The following is a 23,707-nucleotide window of genomic DNA, read 5'->3' as shown; positions in this document are numbered from 1 at the left end:
CATGAGCTGACCCAAATGCACATGACATTCCACATGTCATGCATAGCCCATAAGCCAATCAATTTCACAAAATGGACCTACAAAACTCAACCCACATGGCCATGCCAGGCCTATCAACAACATCCACGTGGGACCCGTGACTCACATGGGTTGTCCTAATCAAAGTCCCTAATCCAACGCTCCCAAAATTCACCCTCAAACGCAACCTACTAATCCCCAAATCTCAGCCCTCCATTCCTGGTCCAAACAGGTCCACAGTCTTCAATACCACCGGCTCCACTTGTCCCTTCTTTGTCCCCTTCTTACACAGCACCAAACTACACGGTGTTTCTAAAATGACAGGCACCAATATCTGTTTCTGTCCCGTCATCCAAACGATTCACCCACGCGCTATTTCTTCGATTCTCGCCTGAAAGGCTGAAACCCTCCAAGTAATTGCCTCGTTGGAACGCGTAGGAAAGTACGCGTGTGGGATCGCTTCCGGGGGTCAATTGAGTTCATGCACGAAGAGAATAAGTCACCTAGATAGTGTCCCTTACTCATCAACCCTATAAAAAAATCCTGCGCCATCACATCTTTCTCATCAGTTTTGGAAACTTGTTCAACTTGATAACTTCTTTGAATACACAAAAAAGAACTCGTTGCTTATTCATCTTCTTATTAACTTGTTTCGATCGAGGAACTGTTTGGAAACTTGGTGGTTTTAGCAATGGAGAGATTGGTGAAGTATGAGAGTGATGATCTCAATTTGAAGGCAACCGAACTGAGGTTGGGGTTGCCGGGAAGCGATGAGCCTGAGAAATTTTCATCTCGGAGCAATAAGAGAGCTTCACCGGAGATTTCCCAGGAGTCAAAGAGCAATTCTAGTGTTTCTTATGGTGGAAATGATGAACGGGACAGTGCCCCTCCGGCCAAGTAAGTAATCTTTTACCTCAACAAAATCTCCAAAACAGAATTAAAAGATTAATTAGGGTTAATTATTAACTTAATTATTATGTGATATGGCAGGGCACAAGTAGTGGGTTGGCCTCCGATTCGTTCTTACAGGAAGAATACTTTACAGGCGAAGAAAAATGAGAGCGATGGTGCGGGAATGTACGTGAAAGTGAGCATGGATGGAGCTCCTTATTTAAGGAAGATTGATCTCAAGGTTTATAAATGTTACCTGGAGCTCCTTAAAGCTTTAGAAAATATGTTCAAGTTAACCATTGGTAAGTAAAGCTTAATCACATTAAAACTTAATTATATGCATGATTATGTTATATATATTGCTGGTTCTGACGATTTTGGTTTTACTTTTTTTTTTCTCAGGTGAATATTCAGAGAGGGAAGGCTATAATGGATCTGAATATGCTCCAACCTATGAAGATAAAGATGGTGATTGGATGCTTGTTGGAGATGTTCCATGGAAGTAAGTTCTCTTTCACGGACGTTTTTCTTAATTTTAATTCTTCTAATTTTGTACCCTTTAATTTATTTTTTTCAGCAAGTTCATTTATATTTTGATTTATGTTATTGCAGTATGTTTATCAACTCCTGCAAGAGACTGAGAATCATGAAAGGATCAGAAGCCATAGGCCTCGGCTGTGCATGAAACTCAGGGAGTACTTAAACTACGTCGTGCCAGTGCCAATTATTGGAGCAAAAGAAGACAAGTTGAGTCAGAGAAAATTCGTCGTTGGTTTCGAAGCAGTTTGGGTGATCTCTAGGAGATATTGTAATAATAAAATACACACTTCGACATAACACTGGAAGATCTATCAAGATATATTTTCATTTCGTTTCTCGCTGCTGGCTTTTTCTTAGCCTAGTTCGTCCTTGATTCAATATATATATATATATATATATAGCATTAAAGAAAAATAAAAATATATGTATAAATTTTATTATTATATTATAACACTTGAGATCCAAACTATACAGAAGAAACAATGTATTTTTCCACTTTCTTTCAAATATAGAAATGCAATAGAATATCATTGTTTCTTTTTACCATGTTTTTGATTAGTTCTTCATTCTTTGTTATATTATATGTTATACATCTGAGAGGCCATACTATCAACTATCGATGGATAAAAAATGCTATATAGTTTTCAATTTAATAACTATTAATCATATTAATATAAAAAAAAAACAAAAAAAAAAAATCATAGATATGACGAGTTCAACTAAGATCAGAGTAATGTACTTCCTTCTCAAGATACAAGTGAGCTAGCTGTTTTCATTGATTTAAAGCATCTTCGATTTTCTCTTTCTTATCTTTTTTTTTTTTTTTTTTTTTTTTTTTTTTTTTTTTTTTTTTTTTTTTTTTTTTTTTTTTTTTTAATATGTATATAATTAATATAACTGATTGTTATTAAATTGAAAAATTATATATCATAAATACGTTAATTGATTGTATTGCTCCATCATGGTGTTTTCCTGTAGAGTAATGTTACACTTACATTACTCTTTTACATAATTTTCATTACATCATGATGTGATATATCACAACTACACAAATTTTTAATTATTTTTAATTTTTAATATTATAATAAAATTTATGTGGTTGTAGCATATGCCACATCATAATATTTACAAAATGGTGTAAAAAAAATAGTATAAGTATAACATTATTCTTTCCTGTATGTACATAACTCGTAAATTATATGCGTTATAATAGGTAATGAATTATTCAATAAAAACAGCTAGCTCTATCATGTTTTAAAAATCCTATTTAAAGATGTCAAATTAGTTATTTTATTATGGGTTTATTTCATTCATTTCTTAATTAAAAAACAACAATTCTTAGAAAATACTAAATATCCCTATTTAGGGCTTTTTTAAATTTGATATTTGGAGGAGGATATTTGATATTTGTAAAGGGGTTTCTAATATTTGTAGGGCGTTTCCGATATTTATTAAGTAGTTTTATGATATTTGCAAAAACTTAGTTTCAGGTTTTTAATAGTTTAGGCTGATAAAATTAACCCTTTTGTCACCTATTCTTAGATTAATAGGAGTATTAAATTATGTGGTTTATATTTTTGCACACGTTGTATTAATATTGTATTGTTATGAAAAAGCTACATTATTTAATATGTGTCATATTTAACCATATAATTTCTTATTAGATCAATCGTTTGACCCATATGACAGCTCTAAACCTATCCTAAATTTTCATAATAAGAAGAAATATCTTTAATGTATACTCAAATTGACACAAAATGTATTGAATTCTGATTTTTGGTACAAAAATAAGAAGGTTTTAATTATATATCGGTGGAGATTTCATACCAAACACAACAGGTAGATGACTGTTTGTTATATATTTTCAAAGAAATGATGGTCAATGTATTACTCACACAGTTTGGTAGAAAGTCTTCATCGATCATCAAGAGAACTTTAAATTCTGTACCAAGTTTTCTCATTAAATTAATGGTGATAATTGTTTATCTATCATAGCAACATCGTTTGACTGTGAAGAGCTAAAATTGCTTGGATGGTGGCTTGGGATTTGTGTAAAGTCTTCTGTAAATTTTGCTTTGATTCTGAAGAGAAGATAAGTAAAAAGCAAGTGGGTATTATAATTAAGTTGATTAAGTTTATGAAAAGAGAGAATTAAAATAATTAAACAATGAGTGAGTGCAAAAGAAGCAATATTGAAGATGTTGAAACACAAAATATGGAGGTTGATTTGGTGGATACTCTTTGAGAAGACAAAGCTTAGTCATCAAATCAATCTATGATAATACAAAATAAGCTCCTAGAGAGTAGATTACCAAGACAATGACTCCTTGAAGAGACGGAAAATTTCAACTAAAATCTACTTTTGATAGCTCGAAAACTATCAGGCTAATCTCCAATGACAAGCAAATCTTTGCAACAAAAAATAATGTCAAATTCGGTGCATGTTTGAGGGAGTGGACAGATGAATTCTAACTTATATTGGTGTTAACTTAGGCATAGAAGATTTATGTAGCTAATAAGAGTTAATTACGTTGTCACCTCTAAGATTTGCCGTAAAAACATTTTCCCCTCCAATATTCGGAAACTAACGCTAATACCATTAAATAAAAGTTTTGTCAATTAAATGTAACGGTGCAAGGAGTGGGAAAAAAATTTTTTTTTGAATACATGGTTGGTGGTTTTGATCAAACGATTAACTATTAGGGTGTGTTTGGTTTAGGAAATATTGTATTACTGGAAATGTTACATTAATGAAAAGTTAGATTACCTTGAAGAATACTGAAAATATTTAATAAAATGTATTTTGTTGGTTGGAATAAATTAGTGGGTATGTTATATTAATAGGTTTGATTGGGAGGAATAAATTAGTGGTTATGTTATATAAATTACTGAATTGTCCTCATTTTTAAATATTAATATAATATTATTTTTTACATAATTTCTTTTAACCCTCTACATTTCAAATTTAACTAAAACACTTAAGCAACAAAAAAAGTTTAAAATTAACAAAAACACCCCCACCCACCCCAAGCCACTGCTAGCAGTCTGCCATCGCCTTCAACGGTGGCAAAAGTGGAGATCTGGCTGTGAAATGACGGCCGTTTAACTGCCAAATATCTGGCTTTTCCCTCCATGGATCTAAACAGCCTTAGTGACGTACAACCGGCCAGATAAGGCCAGCCGTGAGCCATTCCGTCATCGCCGCCGACCAGCTCTGGCCACCACCCTTTGGTAATTTTTTAAATTTCAGGGGTATTTATGTCCTAAAAACTTTATATATAAGAATAAAATAGTCAATTAGTATTTTTGTAAATTGTTTTTAAAACAAGGGCATTATTATCCTAAAATTTTATTAATAAGAGGTAAAATTGTAACAAAAGTAAGATTTCCAAGTAATTTTAAAATACATAAGAAAATTAAGGTAATTAGATTACCTCCTATATTACTAACAGTAACTACTATTGGTATTTGAAGATTACCGGAATTTTATATTACTTGACAACCAAACATGATAATCAAGTAAGATAAGATGATATTACCTCAGTAATCTCCTATTACTTCCAACCAAACACACCCTTAGGATATTCAAGATTGCAAATATGCAATGGTACCAAAATGGTTTTGACTAAAACTTCTTGCCATTTGCCCAAAATTGTCAACTGTTTGGTAAATGACTTATTTAAAATCAATAATATTAGCCTCACAAACATCTCTCTATGGCAACTCACAATTGGTTTAGTCAGATGGGACCCATTGTTGGGTAAGCAGGACCTATGCGAGTTGATAAATTACAAGCTGATACGTCACGTTGTGAGAGAAAATTAATGAGAAGTGCTTACGAGTGTAGTATTATTTATTTAAAATATATTTCTAACCCCCCAACAAGAACTATGTTAATTAGCAATTTTTATTTTATTTTTTCCAACTAAAGGTAATTAATTATTGAAAGTTTCATGTAGCGTTAATTTAGTTGCTCGATATGGGCACTCTTTTCCCGCTTGGAGGAAATAATAGGCGTCAAATGAATATTTTCAGCAACCTTTTTTTTTTTAGTCATGCATAAAAATTATTTTACGAGTAAAACTATTAGTAGCCAAAAAAATATAATAGTACCTAATTGCTATTGTTGAATATTATTTGACTATTATATATTAGTTGCAAAAGGGTATTATTAAAAATATATGAATATATATTATCAAACCCTACTTCGCTTACATTCTCATGCGGGCAACTCAAATGAGGACACATGTTTATAATACATTAAAAAGGGACGTAAATTTATTAAAGACAAAAATAGGAACCTTAACAAATAAGACGGTTTACCCACTTCCTTTCTACTTTCATGAGGCGCCACCAACTAAATTCCTCACTTCATTTAAATATTTTCCCTTTTTTTTTGGCTAAAATATTTAGATTTTACTCTTTTTATCACTCTCCCTTACTCTCACCATTATTGATTTGTATTTGACAAATTTGTACCAAATCTAAATCTCAACAATTTGGCATAATATCGGTGAGGAATCATGACTTTCTTTGTACTATTTGCTTCTTGGGTGATTTGGTTTTAATGTTTTTTTTTTTTTTTTTAATTAAATTAATATTGAGGGTTTTTAGGGTTTGTTTTTGTTGTTGATTTGTTCATTTTAGGTGTAACGGCCATAAAAGGGTGACCAATTCTCAAATCAGGTTTTTTTAGTAATTGCAATTGACATAATGCCCATTACATTTAAAACGTCATTTGAAAATGACAACATTAATTTCCCAAATTGAGGCGAGAGTTTTTGTTCCAAATCCAAACCTCATGGATGCTTTGTAGTTAACCTATATATGATGTGTTGAGTAGTTATGTCCAGCTATATCTGCACCAGGGTCCCATTCAAGAATCGGTTGAAGCTATTAAAGTCATAGCAATGGGGTTGTCACACCCATTTCTCCAACTAGTGAATGTCCCCAGTTGATGCTCATCAATTTATTGTAGACAGTGGATAGACAAAAGCATTATTGTGTTTGAGATTTAAGTTACAAGAGGAGTGAGGAAGAAGAATACATAAGAGAAATTCCATTCTTTCTCTCTCTTCTTTTTTTTTCCTATAGTAATAGACCATACCAACTTTATTCAGCCAATGTTTTGCATCCATACCTACAGCTTGTTTGTTATCATGGTAACCCTTAACATTGACAAGGCACCACAGCTATTTGACAAAAGAAATCTAAAACAAACAAAAAACAAAAACGATCATATATCTCTCTTCTTTTTTTTTTTTTTTTTTTTTTTTTTTTGTCATTTGTACACTATCCAAATGAGAATAAGAGTAAGAAAGGTATTGAAAAAGCTTGTTTCTAGCACTTGTCTTGACTTAAACACGGCACAAGTGAAATTAAATTAAGAGAAATTTAGAAGAAAAAAAAAAAAAGAAGAATTATGTCAACACAGATTCAAAAGCTCAAATAAATTACAAGTAAACGGATGTTAGAAAATGATGCAACGAGAATCTACACAAAGCAAAGCCTATATTGAGACAAATGGAAAATAACATCAAGCAAAAAATTGAGTACGGAGCTCGAAATTACTTGCTGAAATGGTAATGGTGTTGGGAAATCAAGATAATAAGCTATCAAAAAGGCATGACATCGTCGGCAGCCATAAAATGTACATGCATTCTAGAATCGTCGTTATGTAGAGTGCCCATTCTGGTATCCAGTATTGCTAGCTGAGACTTCACCCAGGGTGGGTTGTACCTGCCTTCTACCCACAAAGCTTCACCGGTATCTTTGTGTTTGAAATCTGGATACTTGGGATTTCTCTATAAATCATCAAAAAGAAAATTCACTTCCATAAAAAGGATAAAGAATAGACTGCAGCTTATAGAATCAATTTCAATTTTCAAGTATGCAGATTGCATATAGTATGTGCGGAAACTTTGAAAGTCAGAACACTTCAATCCAATTTTACTTTCATCTTTGACTAACAGAAAAAAAATACATTGGTGGATTAGTTCCAAAGTGGTCCATTGTATTCTGCGACCGATAACTTCAGCTTTCATGCAGCTAAAAACTTCCAGAAAAACTGATTTTTGGAAAGATTGATTTCAACTTTATGGCCTTCTGAACATGAGCAATGCAGCAATTACAGTTTAGCTTCTTCATTTTTCACTTCAGGTACATGATGTACCATGCACCAAGTCGAATAGAATGCAAAATCCTACTCAAGAATCATGGAACATTATACCTTTTGATCGATAAACCTACTTAAAATTTACCTCTACACACCCAACCATTACCACCTTAGTTAAATCTCAATAGCACATGCCATACTAAAACAAAGAATAATCAATACACAAACATGATTCTGGTTCAAAAAGCAGCTGAAAATGTACCTTGTTCTTCCTATTATCATACCAATCCACTGGATTAGCAAAAAAGGCCTGCCATAGCTCTTCAATGGAACCCGTATTATTTCCAGAATTATTGCCAAGCTTTTTGCCTGCAAGGAAACTGTAATGACTAAACAATCCTGATCTACTCAAAACTATGTTTCATAGGGGTAGAACTTGCCTGCTGCCATGAAATTAGATTCACGATCATATGACGCCACTGATGGGAAACTCCTCTCAATAAAATTCAGTTGTTGTACAACCACCTGCACAAGATCTGAAATTATCATCATTTGTTCTGAAAAGCAGCTGATTATTAAAAAAAAAAAAAAAAAAAAAAAAATGATAGAATTTAGTATTATGAATTACAAAACCTTATAATAGGTCTGCTGTTTTCCTTCATCACTTTCAACCATATCCGAAACCAGCCGACCAGAGACATATATTTGGTTGCCTTTCTCTACATGTTGAGATGCAACATGGGCCAGCTCATCCCAGAAGGTCAAATTAATCCTAGAAAACATGAATTCTCAGTTTTGGAAAAGCATAAGAATACCAACTCAAATAAAATATTTCCAGTAGTGATATCTCAACAGAGCAGGAAGCAAATTGACAAATACATGTAATAAAATGACTTACATGTTGTACAGATGCTATATTATTGAAAAAAAAAATGATGAATCTACTCAGGGAACATGAGAGAGAGAGAGAGAGAGAGAGCAAGAGTATTTAAATGCCCATAAATCAAATTCTAGTCAGTCTACATATGTGGTATTCAAAGATGTAAGTCGGTTCCCTAATTTCCTTAGCCATTTGCTCATTCAACCTCTATTTCTAAATCCCTCTTCTACTTTTTAAAGTTACCCCAAGGTTGTGCTTATTGCATTACACTGACTTTGAAAATCACAGCAAATGCTATTTATGCACAGTTGGCTATGCAGTAGTAGTGATGGTGAAGAAAGTGAAAGGAAACTTTCGCTTTCTTACTAACAAATAGCAGTGAACACACGACAGTAAACTAATATCAAATGTCAACCTCCTAATGTCCTTCGCCACGACAAAAAAAAAGTCCAAGAAACCTGATTGGATTTGCAAAAAATACTAGACTTAGTTAATATAATTGGAAGAAGATAGAACCTGAACTTGCAACTTTTGGACCTGAGACTACCATATTTTAAATGAAGCAATATTAAATCCTCACTCACTGATTCAGTATCTAATGGTCCCATTGTTTGTATCGAGCTCTTTCTTTTCTCCCAGCTTTCTTCATGAGCTTCTCAGAATTAAGAAAACTAGTTATAAGCTTCTCCAGCTCTTTCCTTCATCTATTAAAACCAAAAATCTCATCCATTTATTTGAACGGTAAAGATTCAAATTTCTTAACTTAGCCACCCCACCAAGACCAAAACCTAATCCCATTTTACAAAATTTGGTACAACTAAAGTAAAAAAGATTATCACAATTCAACAAAGAATTCACCATTACAGAAAATTTATGCCACTATCACCCCATTACTTCAAAATTTCAACTTCCAATTTCTTTACGAAATGCATTCAAGTTCAAATTTTACTAAATTCCTCCTCGTTTCAATTAATAATCCAAACACAATCACTATTAACAAAACAAATAAAACTAATTAGAAATTTAATACATTATTAACAATACCAGGTAGTATCGGTGGCCGATTTTTTGACGGCGAGACGGGTCCAGGCGACGACTTTACCAGAGGGAAGGTGCTTAATTTCCACGGCGGTCCCAACCACGCCAATAAGCTGCACCGTATTAGTAAGGTCCTTCCTCCAGGGAATCTCTTGCGGTTTCGGGTAGGCCACTTGACTGTAGTTATGGTCTTTGTAATCAAACGAACATTTCAAATTTAATTTCGAGGGCGAAGGCGAGGGCTGGTTAAAACAATAATGCTTAGTGACGGGGATTAGAGCGTTTGAAAGATGGTTTTTTGGAGTTGAAACGAAGAGGTTTCTCGTTGATATTAGTGTTTGTTCTATTGCCATTGATAGAAAAATCTTTCTTCCTATCTCTCTATCTTATCTCTCCTCCTTTGTTTTGTTTTGTGTTTATGTATAATGAAAGTATGAGTACTGTATCTGCGCGCGAAGCTGCGAAATGGGAAGCGTTTGTGAGGTAATTGGGGCTGCTAAAATATCTAATGCTGGGCTTGCTGCCCAAGTCTGAGCACGATTGGGTTGGAGAGGGGTTTGGGCTTCCATCGGTTGGGCCTCATTACAACAGCAACTGGAAATTCTTCGAGCTGTTAATTTAATAACTACCAATGAAATTAGAAGGTGGTATTGTTGATGTGGTATCACAAAACAATGCAAAAATATCAAGTAAATATAACATTTTATAGCTACTAATGACAATTAGAGAGTGGTATAGATGACATGGTACATGTTGTATTCTAAATATTTTCTGCAATAAAAAATCAAACGATAATTGTCGTCATCATCATCATCTACTTTCGTGGAGATCAATTTGTCTTCGCCACCGTCTATCATCTCACAAGCAATCTAAATATCCATGCATGGAGTGGAAACTACAACAAAGTTATTAGGGTCTGACCCCCATGACCTTTTTTTAATCCATACCTCCTATTTTTTTTTTTTTCAACTTTGCTCTTGTATGCAGTCGGATTTTTACTATTTATGATTTATTTCGTTAAGGACAACATTTTTCAATCGTTTTTAACTAAATGGTGAACCGTTTTGCATATATTTGTGGCGTTGTGGAGGGTTTTAGTTTGAGAAAAGGGTTGAGTATTTAGTTTGGGATTGGCTAAGGAAGACAATGATAGTATATAACATGAATATGGAATTCTAGCTAGGATCTGACACCACTAGTTAGAATTATTAAACATATTGCAAAATCTAACAATGATTATTCTACATGAGTATCCTCATAGCAGGGTTGATCATTATGGGTCCAGAAGATTTTGTAACACTATTCAACCCTTGTTCAAGTTTATCTTCGGGAACACTATTAAGAAGGATATTATGAAAATTTATGATGTTGAAAATGAGAAGTCAATAAAATTGTTAAACAAAAATCGAGGTAGAATTGTCATCACTTCTGATTTGTGGAGTTCCAACAATCAAAATAAATTATATATGACCATCACAGCACACTTTATCGATAACCATTGGGTGTTACAAAGTCGACGCAAAATGTATTATTTTCTTATGTTTTATTATTCTTATTTCTTAATGCATTTTTTATAGTTATATTAATATATCAATTATCTATAATTTATATTGTAGGTTTGTATATATGTCTTACCCACATATTAAAGGTGTCATTTATGCAATGTTGACAGACTATTTTTTTTAGTGAAATATTGATAGAAAGTTGTCAACATTGATGGTTGATAATTACTCCACTAATGATGTAGTTGTTGATGATATCTTGAGAGAGCTTCCAAGTACCTCTCTTATGCTACATGGTTCATTATTTCATATTTATTGTTGTGCGCATATTCTGAATTCAATTGTTCAAGATGGCTTATCTGTGATTAGGCAATCAATTGCAAAAATTTGTGATAATGTTACTTATTGGATGACATTGCTCAAAAGAGAGCAAAGATTTGATGAAACGACACATTGATTAAGCATTCAAAGTATCAAGAAGTGGGCTTTTGATTGTAAGACTCAATGAAACTCAACTTATTTGATGCTTGAAACTGTTTTCATTTATAAAGAAGTATTTACTTGTTTAAAGCATTGTGAGCCATAATTTAGATGTTTGCCAAGTGAGGAGGAATGGGAGTTGGCACAATTTGTGGAAAGTTAAAAATATTTTACAAAGCCACTCTATTATTCTCTAGAACAAAATATCCCACATCTAATGTTTATTTTCCAAAAATTTGTGAAATTAAACTTGCATTGTCTAGCTAGCTTAGATGTTGAGATGATATGATAAAGAATATGGCAATGCAAATGGATTAAAAGTTTTTCAAATATTGGAATGTGATTCATGATGTTATATGGATAGCAATTGTTTTAAATCCTAGATATAAATTGAAGTTGTTAGATTATTTTTTTCCTTTGATCTATGGAGATGGTGGTAAAGATCAAATTATGAGAATTCTAGGATTTTGTTATGATTTGTTTTGTAAGTATCAATCTAAGCAAGAAAGTTGTCAAGCTCATCCCTCTTATATTGCATCTTCTTCTCAGTATGATATTCCTAGTGGTGAGGGGTTCCTTGCTAGTTTTAATATGTCTATGGAACAAGAATCAAGTGTTACCGAAGGAAAGTCAGAACCAAAATGTTACTTAGAGGAGAAACTTGCCTAAAACTCCTAACTTTGATGTATTAGCTTGGTAGAAGGCAAATTAGGCATAGCAATATTCTCCAAAATTTTGGGGACCCATCCCACCCCGCCCCATATAGGGTGGGGAAGCCCTGGTTTTTTCGGGGATAGGGGCGAGCGGGGGTGGGGTACTTCCTCCGCCGCCACCCCCCCCCCCCCCCCCCCCCCCCACATATAATATATAAAATTAAAAATTATATATATATCCTTACTTTTCACTAATACCTCTATATTTCACCTAATTACACAATTATCATACCTATATAAACCCATATTTTTTCAATTTCCCTCACCCTAAACAATTGAACAAGAACAGTCTCTAACCCATATTTATGTAAAATTAACTATGTTTAAACGATTAATTTAAGTGTTTGTCATGTGGATGAAAATTAACTATTGTGTTTGGTAATGCTTAAATTAATTTAGGTTTATGTAAAATTAACAAGGCGAGGATGACCTTCCAACATTCCCCTATGGGGCGGGGAAGGAGAATTTTTGTCATCCCCATAACGGGGATGGGGCGAGGGCGGGGAGTGATTTTGAGGGTGGGGATGGGTACAGTGAATGAGATCCCCACCCCATTGCCATGCCTAAGGCAAATTGACCTAAATATCTTACCTACAGAATATTGCTCAAGATATCATTGCTATTCTTGTCTTCATAATTGCTTTTGAGTCTGCATTTAGTGGAAAGGTAGTAGGTCCACATCGCAATAGACTTCATTCTGATACATTGGAGGCATTGATATGTTCTTAAAATTGGTTATGGGATGATATAAAAGGTAATCAAATCAAATTTTTATTTCTTCATCAATAAAAATTAAAAAATATTAAGATATGTTAGTCTTTAATGTATATTTATATGTTAGTCTTTAATGTATATTTTTCATTCTTATGTTAGGTTAACATTCTTACTCGACAATTAATGATGACACTGATGCAGAAGAAGAGGTGTTATAAATTTATAACGTATTCTCTTTCTTTTCTCTTCTTTTAGTCATTTGTATGATAGGTAATCTTAGTCCATTGTTGCATATCAACTAAATTATATTCTTTATTTGTTTAATAAGAAATTGTAGTGGTAGATTTATGATGATAGTGATGCAATGGAGTATTGCGGGATTATGTTTGTTGGGATAATATTGTGATAATTGATAGAATTTGAGGTGGGCTTGACTCTTCACCCAATAAGGTCTTGCTGAATAGGAGGATTGCCTCATCTTATAAATTAGTAGGCTTGAGCGTACTTAGTCGGTGTGAGACTCCAACACGCCCCCTTATGGTCAAGCTCATATGTTGGGTCATGCCTATTGATGGAGGTAATTGTTAGCTCTAACTGCTTACCAGCTAGTCAAACACTCAACTCAATTACGTCTAGCTCTAATACCATGATAGAATTTGAGGTGAGTCTGACTCCTCTCTCAATAAGGCCTTGTTGAATGAGAGGATCACCCTCTCTTATAAACCAGTAGACTTGAGCGTGCCTAGTCAATGTGGGACTCCAACACTCCCCCTCACGATCAAGCTCATCTGTTGGGTTATGCTTGTTGATGGAGGTAGTTGTTGGCTTTAATACCTCACTCGCTGGTCAAGCACGTAGCTTAACTAAACCTGACTCTGATACCATGATAGAATTTGAGGTGGGCTTGACTCTTCACCCAATGAAGCATTTTTTAATGAAAGGATTACCCCCTCTTATAAACCAGTAGGCTTGCGTGTGCCTAGTCAGTGTGAGACTCTAACACTCCTTTCACGGTCAAGCCCATATGTTGGGTCATGCTTGTTGATGGAGGTAGTTGTTGGCTCTAACTCCTCACTCGTCAGTCAAGCAATCAACTCAACTAGGTCTAGCTCTGATACCATGATAGAATTTGAGGTGGGCTTGACCCCCATTCAATAAGGTCTTGTTGAATGGAAGGATTACCTCTTCTTATAAACCAGTAAGCTTAAGCGTGCCTAGTTTGTATGCCTAGTTTGTGTCGGACTCCAACACTCTCCCTCATGGTCAAGCCCATATGTTGGGTCATGCTTATTGATGGAGGTAGTTGTTGGCTCTAACTCTTCACCCGTTGGTCAAACACTCAGCTCAACTAGACCTAACTCTGATACCATGATAGAATTTGAGGTGGGTTTGACTCCTCACCCAATAAGGCTTTGTTGAATGGGAGAACTACCCCCTCTTATAAATTAGTAGGCTTGAACATGCCTAGTCGGTGTGAGACTTAAACATTCTCTCTCATAGTCAAACCTATATGTTGGGTCATGCCTGTTGATGGCGGTAGTTATTGGCTCTAACTCTTCATTCGCTAATCAAACACTCAACTTAACTAGGCCTAGATCTGATACCATGATAGAATTTGAAAAGTGTTGGGTGAGATGGGCTTGACTCCTCACCCAACAATTCCTATCTTCTTAACGAAAAAATCATTAAGAACTCCTGAAAAATATTTATTTACAAAAGTTTCCCCATCACTTTTCAAACCTAATATAGGTTTGCCCTTTATAGGCAATCATATGATGTGAAAGACATCTTCTAAACCAAAGTGAAGGGAAACATTATCATTTATCCTAAAACAAAATGTCTCTCTCAAATAAGAGGCAACCAATACCTCAATTAATGGTGCGCAATGTTTCGTCATATATTTTAATTTTAACAAGTTATCCAATGCTCCCATTTCAAGCTTTTCTTTCACCGTACTTGCAACCTCAAAATCGTGAAAGTTAGATGCATGCTTACATACTCGGAATGTCATTGTTCCTAAAGCAAAAGTTAAGAAAAAATAAAGATGCAAATTTCATTCGACTTTCAACTTCTTAGTAGCTTTGAAAATATCAAGAATTCTTTATAGATGCATATTTCATCCTAAATAGGTCGTCTTACATCTATATCTAAACATTGGTTTACCAAGAATATGCAAGAAAATCATTTCAAATTGTCGATTTATTGTCAAAAATGGTTTAGAACTAATAGTTTATTATATAATGGATTTGTTTGTTATTTTACGTTGTCTAAGAGTTCTCAATATTTATCAAATATGTTTCTATCTACCGAAACGCTATTTAGATCAAATGACAACATTGTAGAGGAAAAAGATATGACTTTTCTTCGATGAAATGAAAAGTGGATTAATGTTTTTGGAGAAAGGTTTAGTACTGCTCCAAAGCTGAAAGCAAAACTATATTTGTTTGAAAAATTCTATATGTTTTATATACAAAGATATTTGGTAAAATATGATATACTATCAGTTTGAGTGATAAATCATTACCTTATACTTTCCAAGAAAGTTATGTCATTGCGTAGATATCATCATGTCTATATCTCTGTCTAAAGTGATTTTCACTGGTCAATTAAACAAATATGAAAGGACATAAGCTACACCAACAAATAAAGTTGATCTTGTCTCCTTTCCCCCAAATCTGCCACCAATTCTTTTTGTTTTACATACCACTTTTGACATTGGAAGACATAAAACATGAGTAACATACTTCTGATGTTTCTAAGGGGCCTGCACTCAAAGAATTTTTGTTATAGTTTTATAACAAGTTATACAAAGCTGAAGCTTAATTTGAGGATCAACAATTTATGAAGCTCCACCACTCATACCATAAAGTTCTTAATTTTGTAATTTTCTTAGTTCTAGACACTGCAGATCAAATAATTATAAGCTTAAAAGTTTACCCAACATATGTGCTTGACCGTGAGAGGGAGTGTTGGAGTCCTACACTAATAAGGCACGCTCAAGTTTACTGGTTTATAAGAGTGAGTAATTCTCTCATTCAATAAGACCTTATTGGGCGAGGAGTCAAGTCCACCTCAAATTCTATCATGGTATCAAAGCTAGGTCCAATTGAGCTGAGTGCTTAACCAGTGAGTGGGGAGTTAGAGCCAACAACTACCTCTATCAACAGACATAACCCAACATATGGGCTTGACCATGAGAGGTAGGGATGGGCACAAAGCCCGGCCCTGGGGGATCCGTCCTGAGCCGCCCCGAATGGGGTGGATTTTTCTCGAATTTTTTGGGCTTCGGGTCGAGATCGGGCCCAATATTGTTCCCCAAATTCGAGGACGGGCCAGGGTCGGGATTGGTTTTGCCCCGCCTCACCCCGTCCCCAGCCCGTAAATTATATATGTAATATATATAAATATAAATATTATAATTGAAATTATACACAAGTTATGCGTACCCATAGGCCAAATGGCTCAAATCCATTCAACATTTGAAGTTTTCAACTAATCAGTAATCAAACTCACGACTCATGAGGGACCCAACTCACTCACCCAAATTATCAAAATTTGAAAGTGAAAGTCTGAAACCCTAAATACCCACTTGAAAAAAGTTGATGTTGCGGTATGCCCCTTCTCTTCATCGTCAACCCTTCACCAAATCACTGGAATATTAGAATATCACTGCCTCTTCACAAATTTTGACCTCCACCTTTCATCGGTGGCTCACTGGCTCTTCACCTCTTCACCTCTTCTTTCTCCACTTCATGCCCTTTGCGTTAAGAACTGAAGATTCAAGTAAAATAGGTTTGTTTTCCTTTGAAGTTTCAGGCTTTTATCATCATATGAGTAAAGATCCATTTAGATTGTTTCATTGAGACTGAGTTATGTACTATAGTTATACTAGAAGATTTTGTGTGGGGTTTAAGGGTTTAGAATTTTATGTGGGGTTTAAGGGTTTAGATTGGTTCATGTGATGTGATTGAACATTTTATGTGCTTGAAAATTGAGTAATTGCAATTTATGTTTGCCATTTAGAAGTGAGCAATTTGCAGTTTGCACTTGCAAACTGCACAGGGCAGTTTGCTTGTTCAAACGGCAGTGCAGTTTGCTTGCATCTACTGTGTAGTTTTGCTTGTTAATGACTGCCTGTTTGTTTTAACATGTTTATTTATTTTTTTGCAATTGCAATTTTTTTTTAACAAATGTGTAAACTGCTGTAGGGTTTTTTTGTAGTTATTTTTGAACATGTTTATTCTTTTGTGGGTGTTATTTGCAGGTTATTAATAGGTTACATTACACAATGTCAACATCGACCAAAAGAAGAGGTTTAGAAGATGTCCAAGAACATGTGAACCGATCTTCTGAAGCATCCAAAAAAGTATCTATTGCGAGTTCCCACATGAATATTCCACCCACTGGGAATGACGAACAACAATCTCCAACTCAGGGAACTAGCATACCAATCATGACTGATACCCCTGGTTCAGCCCGTCCCCCGCTTCCCCTAGAGGATACTTATGTCACTGGAATTGGAAGGTCTAGGTAAGTTGTATGGCAACATTTCAAAAAAGTCTTAGTTGACAGGAAGGAAAAGGCGAAGTGTAATTACTGTCATCGGCAGCTCGTCGATGGTTCTAAAAATGGAACAAGGAATTGGCATGATCATTTTAAAATTTGTGCAAGGTGAAAGAATCAAGATGTATCACAAATGATGCTTGCGGGGATGCAAAGACAAGATTCCATAAAGACATTAAGCAACTACTAGTTAGATCAACAGGCAAGGAGAGATGATCTTGCTAATATGATTATTCTTCATGAGTATCCGTTGAGCATGGTTGATGATTGGGGGTTTAGAAAATTCTGCAACACTATTTCACCCTCCTTCAATATTGTCTCTAGGAGAACTATTAAGAGGGACATTATAAAGATGTATGAAGTTGAGAAAGAGAAGTCCATGAAAATGTTAAGTAAGAACCGGAGTAGAGTTGCCATCACTACTGATTTGTGGACTGCCAACAACCAAAACAAAGGATATATGACCATCACAGCGTACTTTATCGATGATAATTGGGTATTGCATAATCAACTTTTAAGGTATTATGTTTTTTAATTTTTATGTTTCATTATTTTTATTCCTTTGTAAATTTTTAAGATAAATTAGAATATTAATTATCTACAATTTATATTGTAGGTTTGTACATGTGCCTTGTCCACATACTAAAGATGTGCTTTCTACGGCGTTGATGGATTGATTTTGTGAGTGGAATATTGATTCGAAGTTGTCTGCATTGACGGTTGACAATTGCTCCACCAATGATACGGTTGTCCAAGATATTTTAGGTGAGCTTCAACGTTCCACCTTTATGTTACATGGCGAATTTTTTCATATGTGTTGTTGTGCGTATATTCTCAATTTAGCTGTTTAGGATGGATTATCAATTATTGGAGTAGCAATATCCAAAATCTGTGAAACTGTTTCCTATTGGACGACATCGCCTAAAAGGGAGCAAAAATTTGTGAAAATGGCACGTCATGCAGTCATTACAAGCACAAAGAAGCTAGGTCTTGATTGTAAGACACGTTGAAATTCAACGAATTTGATGCTTCAAACAACTTTCATTTATAAAAGGGTATTTAGGCATTTAAAGTTTCAAGATCCAAATTTTAAATGTTTACCAAGTGATGAAGAAAAGGAGTTTGCAGAAAATATCAGTGAGAAGCTAGAAATATTTTATGATACCACACTTGTATTCTCTACAACAGAAAAACCCACTGCCAATTCTTATTTTCCAAAGATTTGTGAAATTAGACTTCATGTGACTAAAATGCTAACAGATGAGGATGATTTGGTGAGAAAGATGGCAACTCAGATGGATGAAAGTTTGAAAAAGTATTGGAGTGTGATTCATGGTGTCATGGGGATTGTAATAGTTTTAGACCCTAGGTTTAAAACGAAGTTGTTAGATTTCTTTTTTCCTTTGCTCTATGGAAAGGATGGTATAGATGAGGTTATGAGGATCTGGAGATTATGCAATGATTTGTATGTTCAGTATTAGAGTAACCATAGAGGCAACCAAACACATCAATCTTATAATTTCACTGTATCCTCTAGTAGCTCTTCTCAAGCTGATTTTGAAAAGATGAGGGTAATGGCTAGTTTAGATAAATTTTTGCAGGAAGAATCTAGTATTGGCCAAAAAAAGTCTGAGTTGGATTCTTACTTAGAGGAGAAAATTCTTCCTAGAACTCCAGACTTTGATTTATTGACTTAGTGGAGTACATTTGGGTCCAAATATCCTATCCTACAAAGGATTGCTCTAGATATCTTAGTTGCTCCAGTGTCCACTGTTGCTTTTGAGTCTGCATTTAACATTGCTGGCAAAATAGTGAGTCCACATCGTAATAGGCTTCACTCTGATATAATAGAGGCATTGATGTGTCTAAGGAATTGGAAATGGGTTGACATCAAAGGTAAATGAAAAGAAATTTTTGTTTCTTCTACATTAAAAATTAAAAAAACCTATTAACATATGCTAGTTGTTAATGTTGTTAATGTTTATTTTTACTGTTATGTTAGGCCCAGGGCTAGGATATGGTTCATCAATTTATGATGACAGTGATGCTGATGCAGACGATCAGGTATTATAGATTTGTATTTTCTAATATATTCTTTTTCTTTCTTCTTCTTTAATCATTTGTATGATAGTTAAAATTTGTGTACATGTTATTTAAATATCATTTAATTTATATTTTTCACTGGTTTAGGAGGAAATTGAAGTGGAATAATTTTGATGATATGGATTCTTTTGGTGAAAAGTTTTGGATTTTATATGTGACAGGTTTATTTCTCCATATTTTAATTGTATGCAATTTAATATGGTTTAGATTTTTTTTATGTTTGTAATAATCTAAAATTTGTCTATAGGTTGTTCGTGGACTGCACATGGAAATGGAATGTTAGGTGTTGTCTGTTGGTTGTTGAATTTGATAGTTGATAGTGTAATGTATTGAATCTATTGAAGTATTGATGTGGATGGTTGATATTGTAATATATTATCAATTTAGTATGATAGTTTTTATATTTAATATGTACATTATAGATTTATTTTCTTTTTTGATGATATAGTTTTTACGTTTAATATGTATATTATATATTTAATTTCTTTTTTGGTTGGTATATATAATTGGGAGAAAAAGAATAATAAAAGTATAAAATTTAGGATACAAAATTACAAAAAAATCCAAAACGGGGAATTTGGGGATTCCCCGAATTCCCCATTTGGGGAACGGGCTTTTTTTGGGGATTCCCCGAATGGGTTTCAGGCGGGGATTTGGGAATCCCCTCGGGCATTTGGGTCGGGGCCAGAAACAATGGTCCTCGACCCCAGCCCAGCCCAGCCCGTGCCCATCTCTAATGAGAGGGAGTGTTGAAGTCTCACACCAACTAAGCACGCTCAAGTCTACTGATTTATAAAAGGGGGTAATCCTCTAATTCAATAAGATTTTATTGGGTGAGGAATTAGGCCACCTCAAATTCTATCAAATACAAAAACAAAGCTTTCAAAGAAAAAACATACCTCTGAAATCACAGCTTCCTTCAAGTCTCCACATCAGTATCATGAATTGATCAGTAATAACATTCATTTCAATATTAGCAACTCATTTTCTAGAAAAAAAAAAAAAAAAAAAAAAACTACAAACCATGCCTACAGGTTTGCAAATCATAACTCTAGAAATTCACCATTCAAAGATCAAGCATGGGATCTCCACAACTCACTTATGCTCTCACTTTCTCAACAACCCAAACAACCAAAACATCATATGTATAAAGAAATTAGTCTCACAACAACACTATGATCACAACAAACATCACCAACAACGTTATTATCACAATATATATATAAAGAACACTATTATTGATAGAATTTGAAGTGAGTCTGACTCTTTAGCCTTATTGGGTGAGAGGTCAATTAGCCCTTATTAGGTGAAGAGTCAAGCCCACCTTAAATTCTATCATGGTAACATAGTTAGGTCTAGTTGAGCTAAGTGCTTGACTAGCATAGCAGAAGAGATTCGTTGGAGGAAAAATGCTACCAAACAGGATACTTGCACCAGCAAAATAACCTTAAACTATTCCAAACACTGAGTGCAGGATAAAAAAATAACAATTGTTTATTCAAATAAGAGATGCCTGATTACATAGCTCTTAGGGGCTATTTATTATCATAACTCTAACTGCTTGATAATAATAAAAAGTAAAATAGTCTGCTAGATAATGATTAAAACTGAAAATGATAACTTAGAATAAAACAAATTAAAATGAAAGAAAAGCTATCCCATGTTACGTTAATGTTTATCTGTTGGTCTATGCTTATCCCATGCTACTTTGGTGCTACGTGGCTCCTGCTATACTATCTCATGCTACATCAATTTTCCCTAGTTGGAAAGGACTCGTCCACGAGTGCTTTTCAGAATACAATGGTGCCTTTGGAGAATGATATTTAGTGAGATCAGTGACGTTGAAAGTGGAAGAGATTGCTAAGATAGATGGTAAGTCGACAATATAAGCATTGTCATTAATCCTTTGTAAAATGCGACAAGGCCCGATTTTCTTCTTCTTCAACTTATTGTATGTACCAACAGGAAAGAGATCCTTGCAAAGGTGAACCATCACTAAGTCTCCAACAACAAAGTCTTTTAACCGTTGATGTTTGTCAACAGCTTCCTTGTACTTTGCATTAGATTCTTCTAATTTGTGCTTGACCACTGATTGAATGACTTTAATTTTTTCAGCAAAGTGTTCGGTTGTAGTGCTGTACCCAAGGACCTTTGGTAGAGGAACCAAATCAAGTGTGTGTTGCAGTGGTCGTTGATAAACCACTTCGAAGGGAGTCTTAATTGTTGACCTATTCACCATATTCTTGTAAGCAAACTTTGCTGGTGCGAGGAATTGATCCCATTATTTTGGCCTGTCATTGCAAAAGTATCGAATTATATTTCCCAAAATTTGATTATCAACTTTCATTTGTCTGTCAGTTTGAGGGTGAAATAAGCTACTATACTGAAGAGTAGTGTTGAATAATTTCCAAAGGGTATGCCAAAAGTGAGAGAGGAACTTAGTCTCTCTGTCAGAGGTCATAGCTTTTAGAACCCCATGGATTCGAACCACTTCCTGGAAGAATAGACTGACAATATGGGAGGTGTTTGAGGTCTTTTTGCAAGGTATAAATTGGGCAATCTTAGAGAGCCTATCCACAACCAAAAAAACAGAATCATGAGTTTGTTGTGTCCAGGGTAGATCGAGAACAAAACCCATAGAAATATCCTCCTAGGGTGCTATTGGCACTAGAAGAGGAGTGTATAGGCCTATGTTCTATACCTAGCCTTTGTTGCTCTGACAGATAGGGGTATTCAAAAAAATGCAAAAACCGAACCGAAAAACCAGTTAACCGAAAAAACGGTTCGGTTATGGTTCGAAAAATTAAAAAAACCGAATTTTCGGTTCGGTTACCGGTTCGGGAAAAACTAAAAACGGTTAACCGGTTTATGAACCGGTTTTCAAATTTTATATATATTATATTATATTAAATAAATAAATAAAAATCTATCCCTAATTCACATTCACTTTCACTCAAATCTAACCCACCAATTTTTTTTCGCAGCTCTCTGCCTCTCCCTTCTCAGTTCATTTTTCTTCCAGATCCAGCAAACTTGCGGCGTCGTTCTCCTTCTTCCAGCTCCAGCAAGCACCTGAGGCCCTTCTCAGTTCACAAATACCAGATTTTCTTCATTTTTCTTCCAGATCCAACAAAGCTGCATCATTCTTCTCCTTCTTCCAACTCCAGCAAAGCTGCATCATCCTTCTCCTTCTTCCAGCTCCTTCTTCCAGCAACAACAAGCACCCACGTTACTTCAGTCTTCACAATTTATTAAAAAAGCTTTTCTACTCATCCATTCTCAAGAAACAAAGGTGCAGCAACAATTTCAAGGTAACAACTTTCCTTTTATCATTTATTAAATAATATTTGCACCTTATCTTAAAGAGAAAAGAGTGAGAGATAACTCATATCATTTATGAAATTTTGTTTTATGTCTGCCACCCGAACTCCTGCATTATTTGAACAAGTAATATATGAGTATGTTATTGCAGCATCTTCATATTTACCTACTGCTAGTTGCTGCTTAATCTTTAGAGCTAAACTGTTCTTGCAAAATGGATTATGCTAACTTAATTTGATTTTGCCTTTTTCAAAACATTAATCAGAGACAATTAAATTCTTAATCTTAACCTTTTCGATTCATTTAAGCCTTTGTTGTCCATTCGTGACAGCTCTTTGAGAAGTGGTGCCCATGAAAATTGCATTAATTAATCTTTAGTTGTAAGCAATTTTAATATGAAAATCAAGTCATTTTTAGATGGAGAAATATTTGGCACACAGAAATTTTCAATCAGTGGAACCACATACACAAAAATCTTCAGGAGAAATCCAGCTATCACCCAAAGCAACTCCTGCATTATTTGAACACAAACGTAATTAAATAATTCTGTTATGTGTTAAATAAAAGAATATGTCCAAGTTTGATAAAATGGTTAAGGTATATATACCTGGGAAGATCGAAAAATCAAAAGAAAAAAAGCAATTAGATTGTTATAGTCTTGGTTTGAGAGTCAAGTATGTAACCATTCAATGAAATTCTTCTTTAGGCAAAATGCATCTTAATGTTGCTTGTTATGAAATTTGGTTCTTTTTTTTAGTTGTATGGACTGCTAGGAAGGTCTTTTTACTTACATTAAGATCTTCGTGTTGATGTTGCAGATGTCCAAATC

At 34.4% G+C, this 23,707-nt stretch overlaps 2 protein-coding genes across 2 annotated transcripts; one reads left to right on the top strand and one right to left on the bottom strand.

The window, feature by feature from the left end:
* Positions 1-567: 567 nt before the first annotated feature.
* Positions 568-1,786, top strand: LOC116126034 (auxin-induced protein 22D-like). The gene is made up of 4 exons (XM_031411727.1): positions 568-915; positions 1,009-1,211; positions 1,312-1,411; positions 1,522-1,786. The coding sequence occupies exons 1-4, from the start codon at positions 710-712 to the stop codon at positions 1,592-1,594; spliced, it is 582 nt and encodes a 193-aa protein (XP_031267587.1). The 5' UTR covers positions 568-709; the 3' UTR covers positions 1,595-1,786.
* A 5,086-nt stretch (positions 1,787-6,872) lies between these two features.
* Positions 6,873-9,922, bottom strand: LOC116126070 (protein OSB2, chloroplastic-like). Its single transcript, XM_031411780.1, has 5 exons — positions 9,489-9,922; positions 8,198-8,336; positions 8,005-8,089; positions 7,827-7,933; positions 6,873-7,253 (listed from the first exon to the last, which is right to left on the bottom strand). The coding sequence occupies exons 1-5, from the start codon at positions 9,833-9,835 to the stop codon at positions 7,065-7,067; spliced, it is 867 nt and encodes a 288-aa protein (XP_031267640.1). The 5' UTR covers positions 9,836-9,922; the 3' UTR covers positions 6,873-7,064.
* Positions 9,923-23,707: the final 13,785 nt, after the last annotated feature.

This window comes from Pistacia vera, unplaced genomic scaffold, assembly GCF_008641045.1.
Source record: "Pistacia vera cultivar Batoury unplaced genomic scaffold, PisVer_v2 Contig174, whole genome shotgun sequence".
NCBI lineage: Eukaryota > Viridiplantae > Streptophyta > Magnoliopsida > Sapindales > Anacardiaceae > Pistacia > Pistacia vera.
The sequence above is the reverse complement of the archived record's forward strand: the minus strand, read 5'-3'. Positions and strand labels throughout refer to the sequence as shown.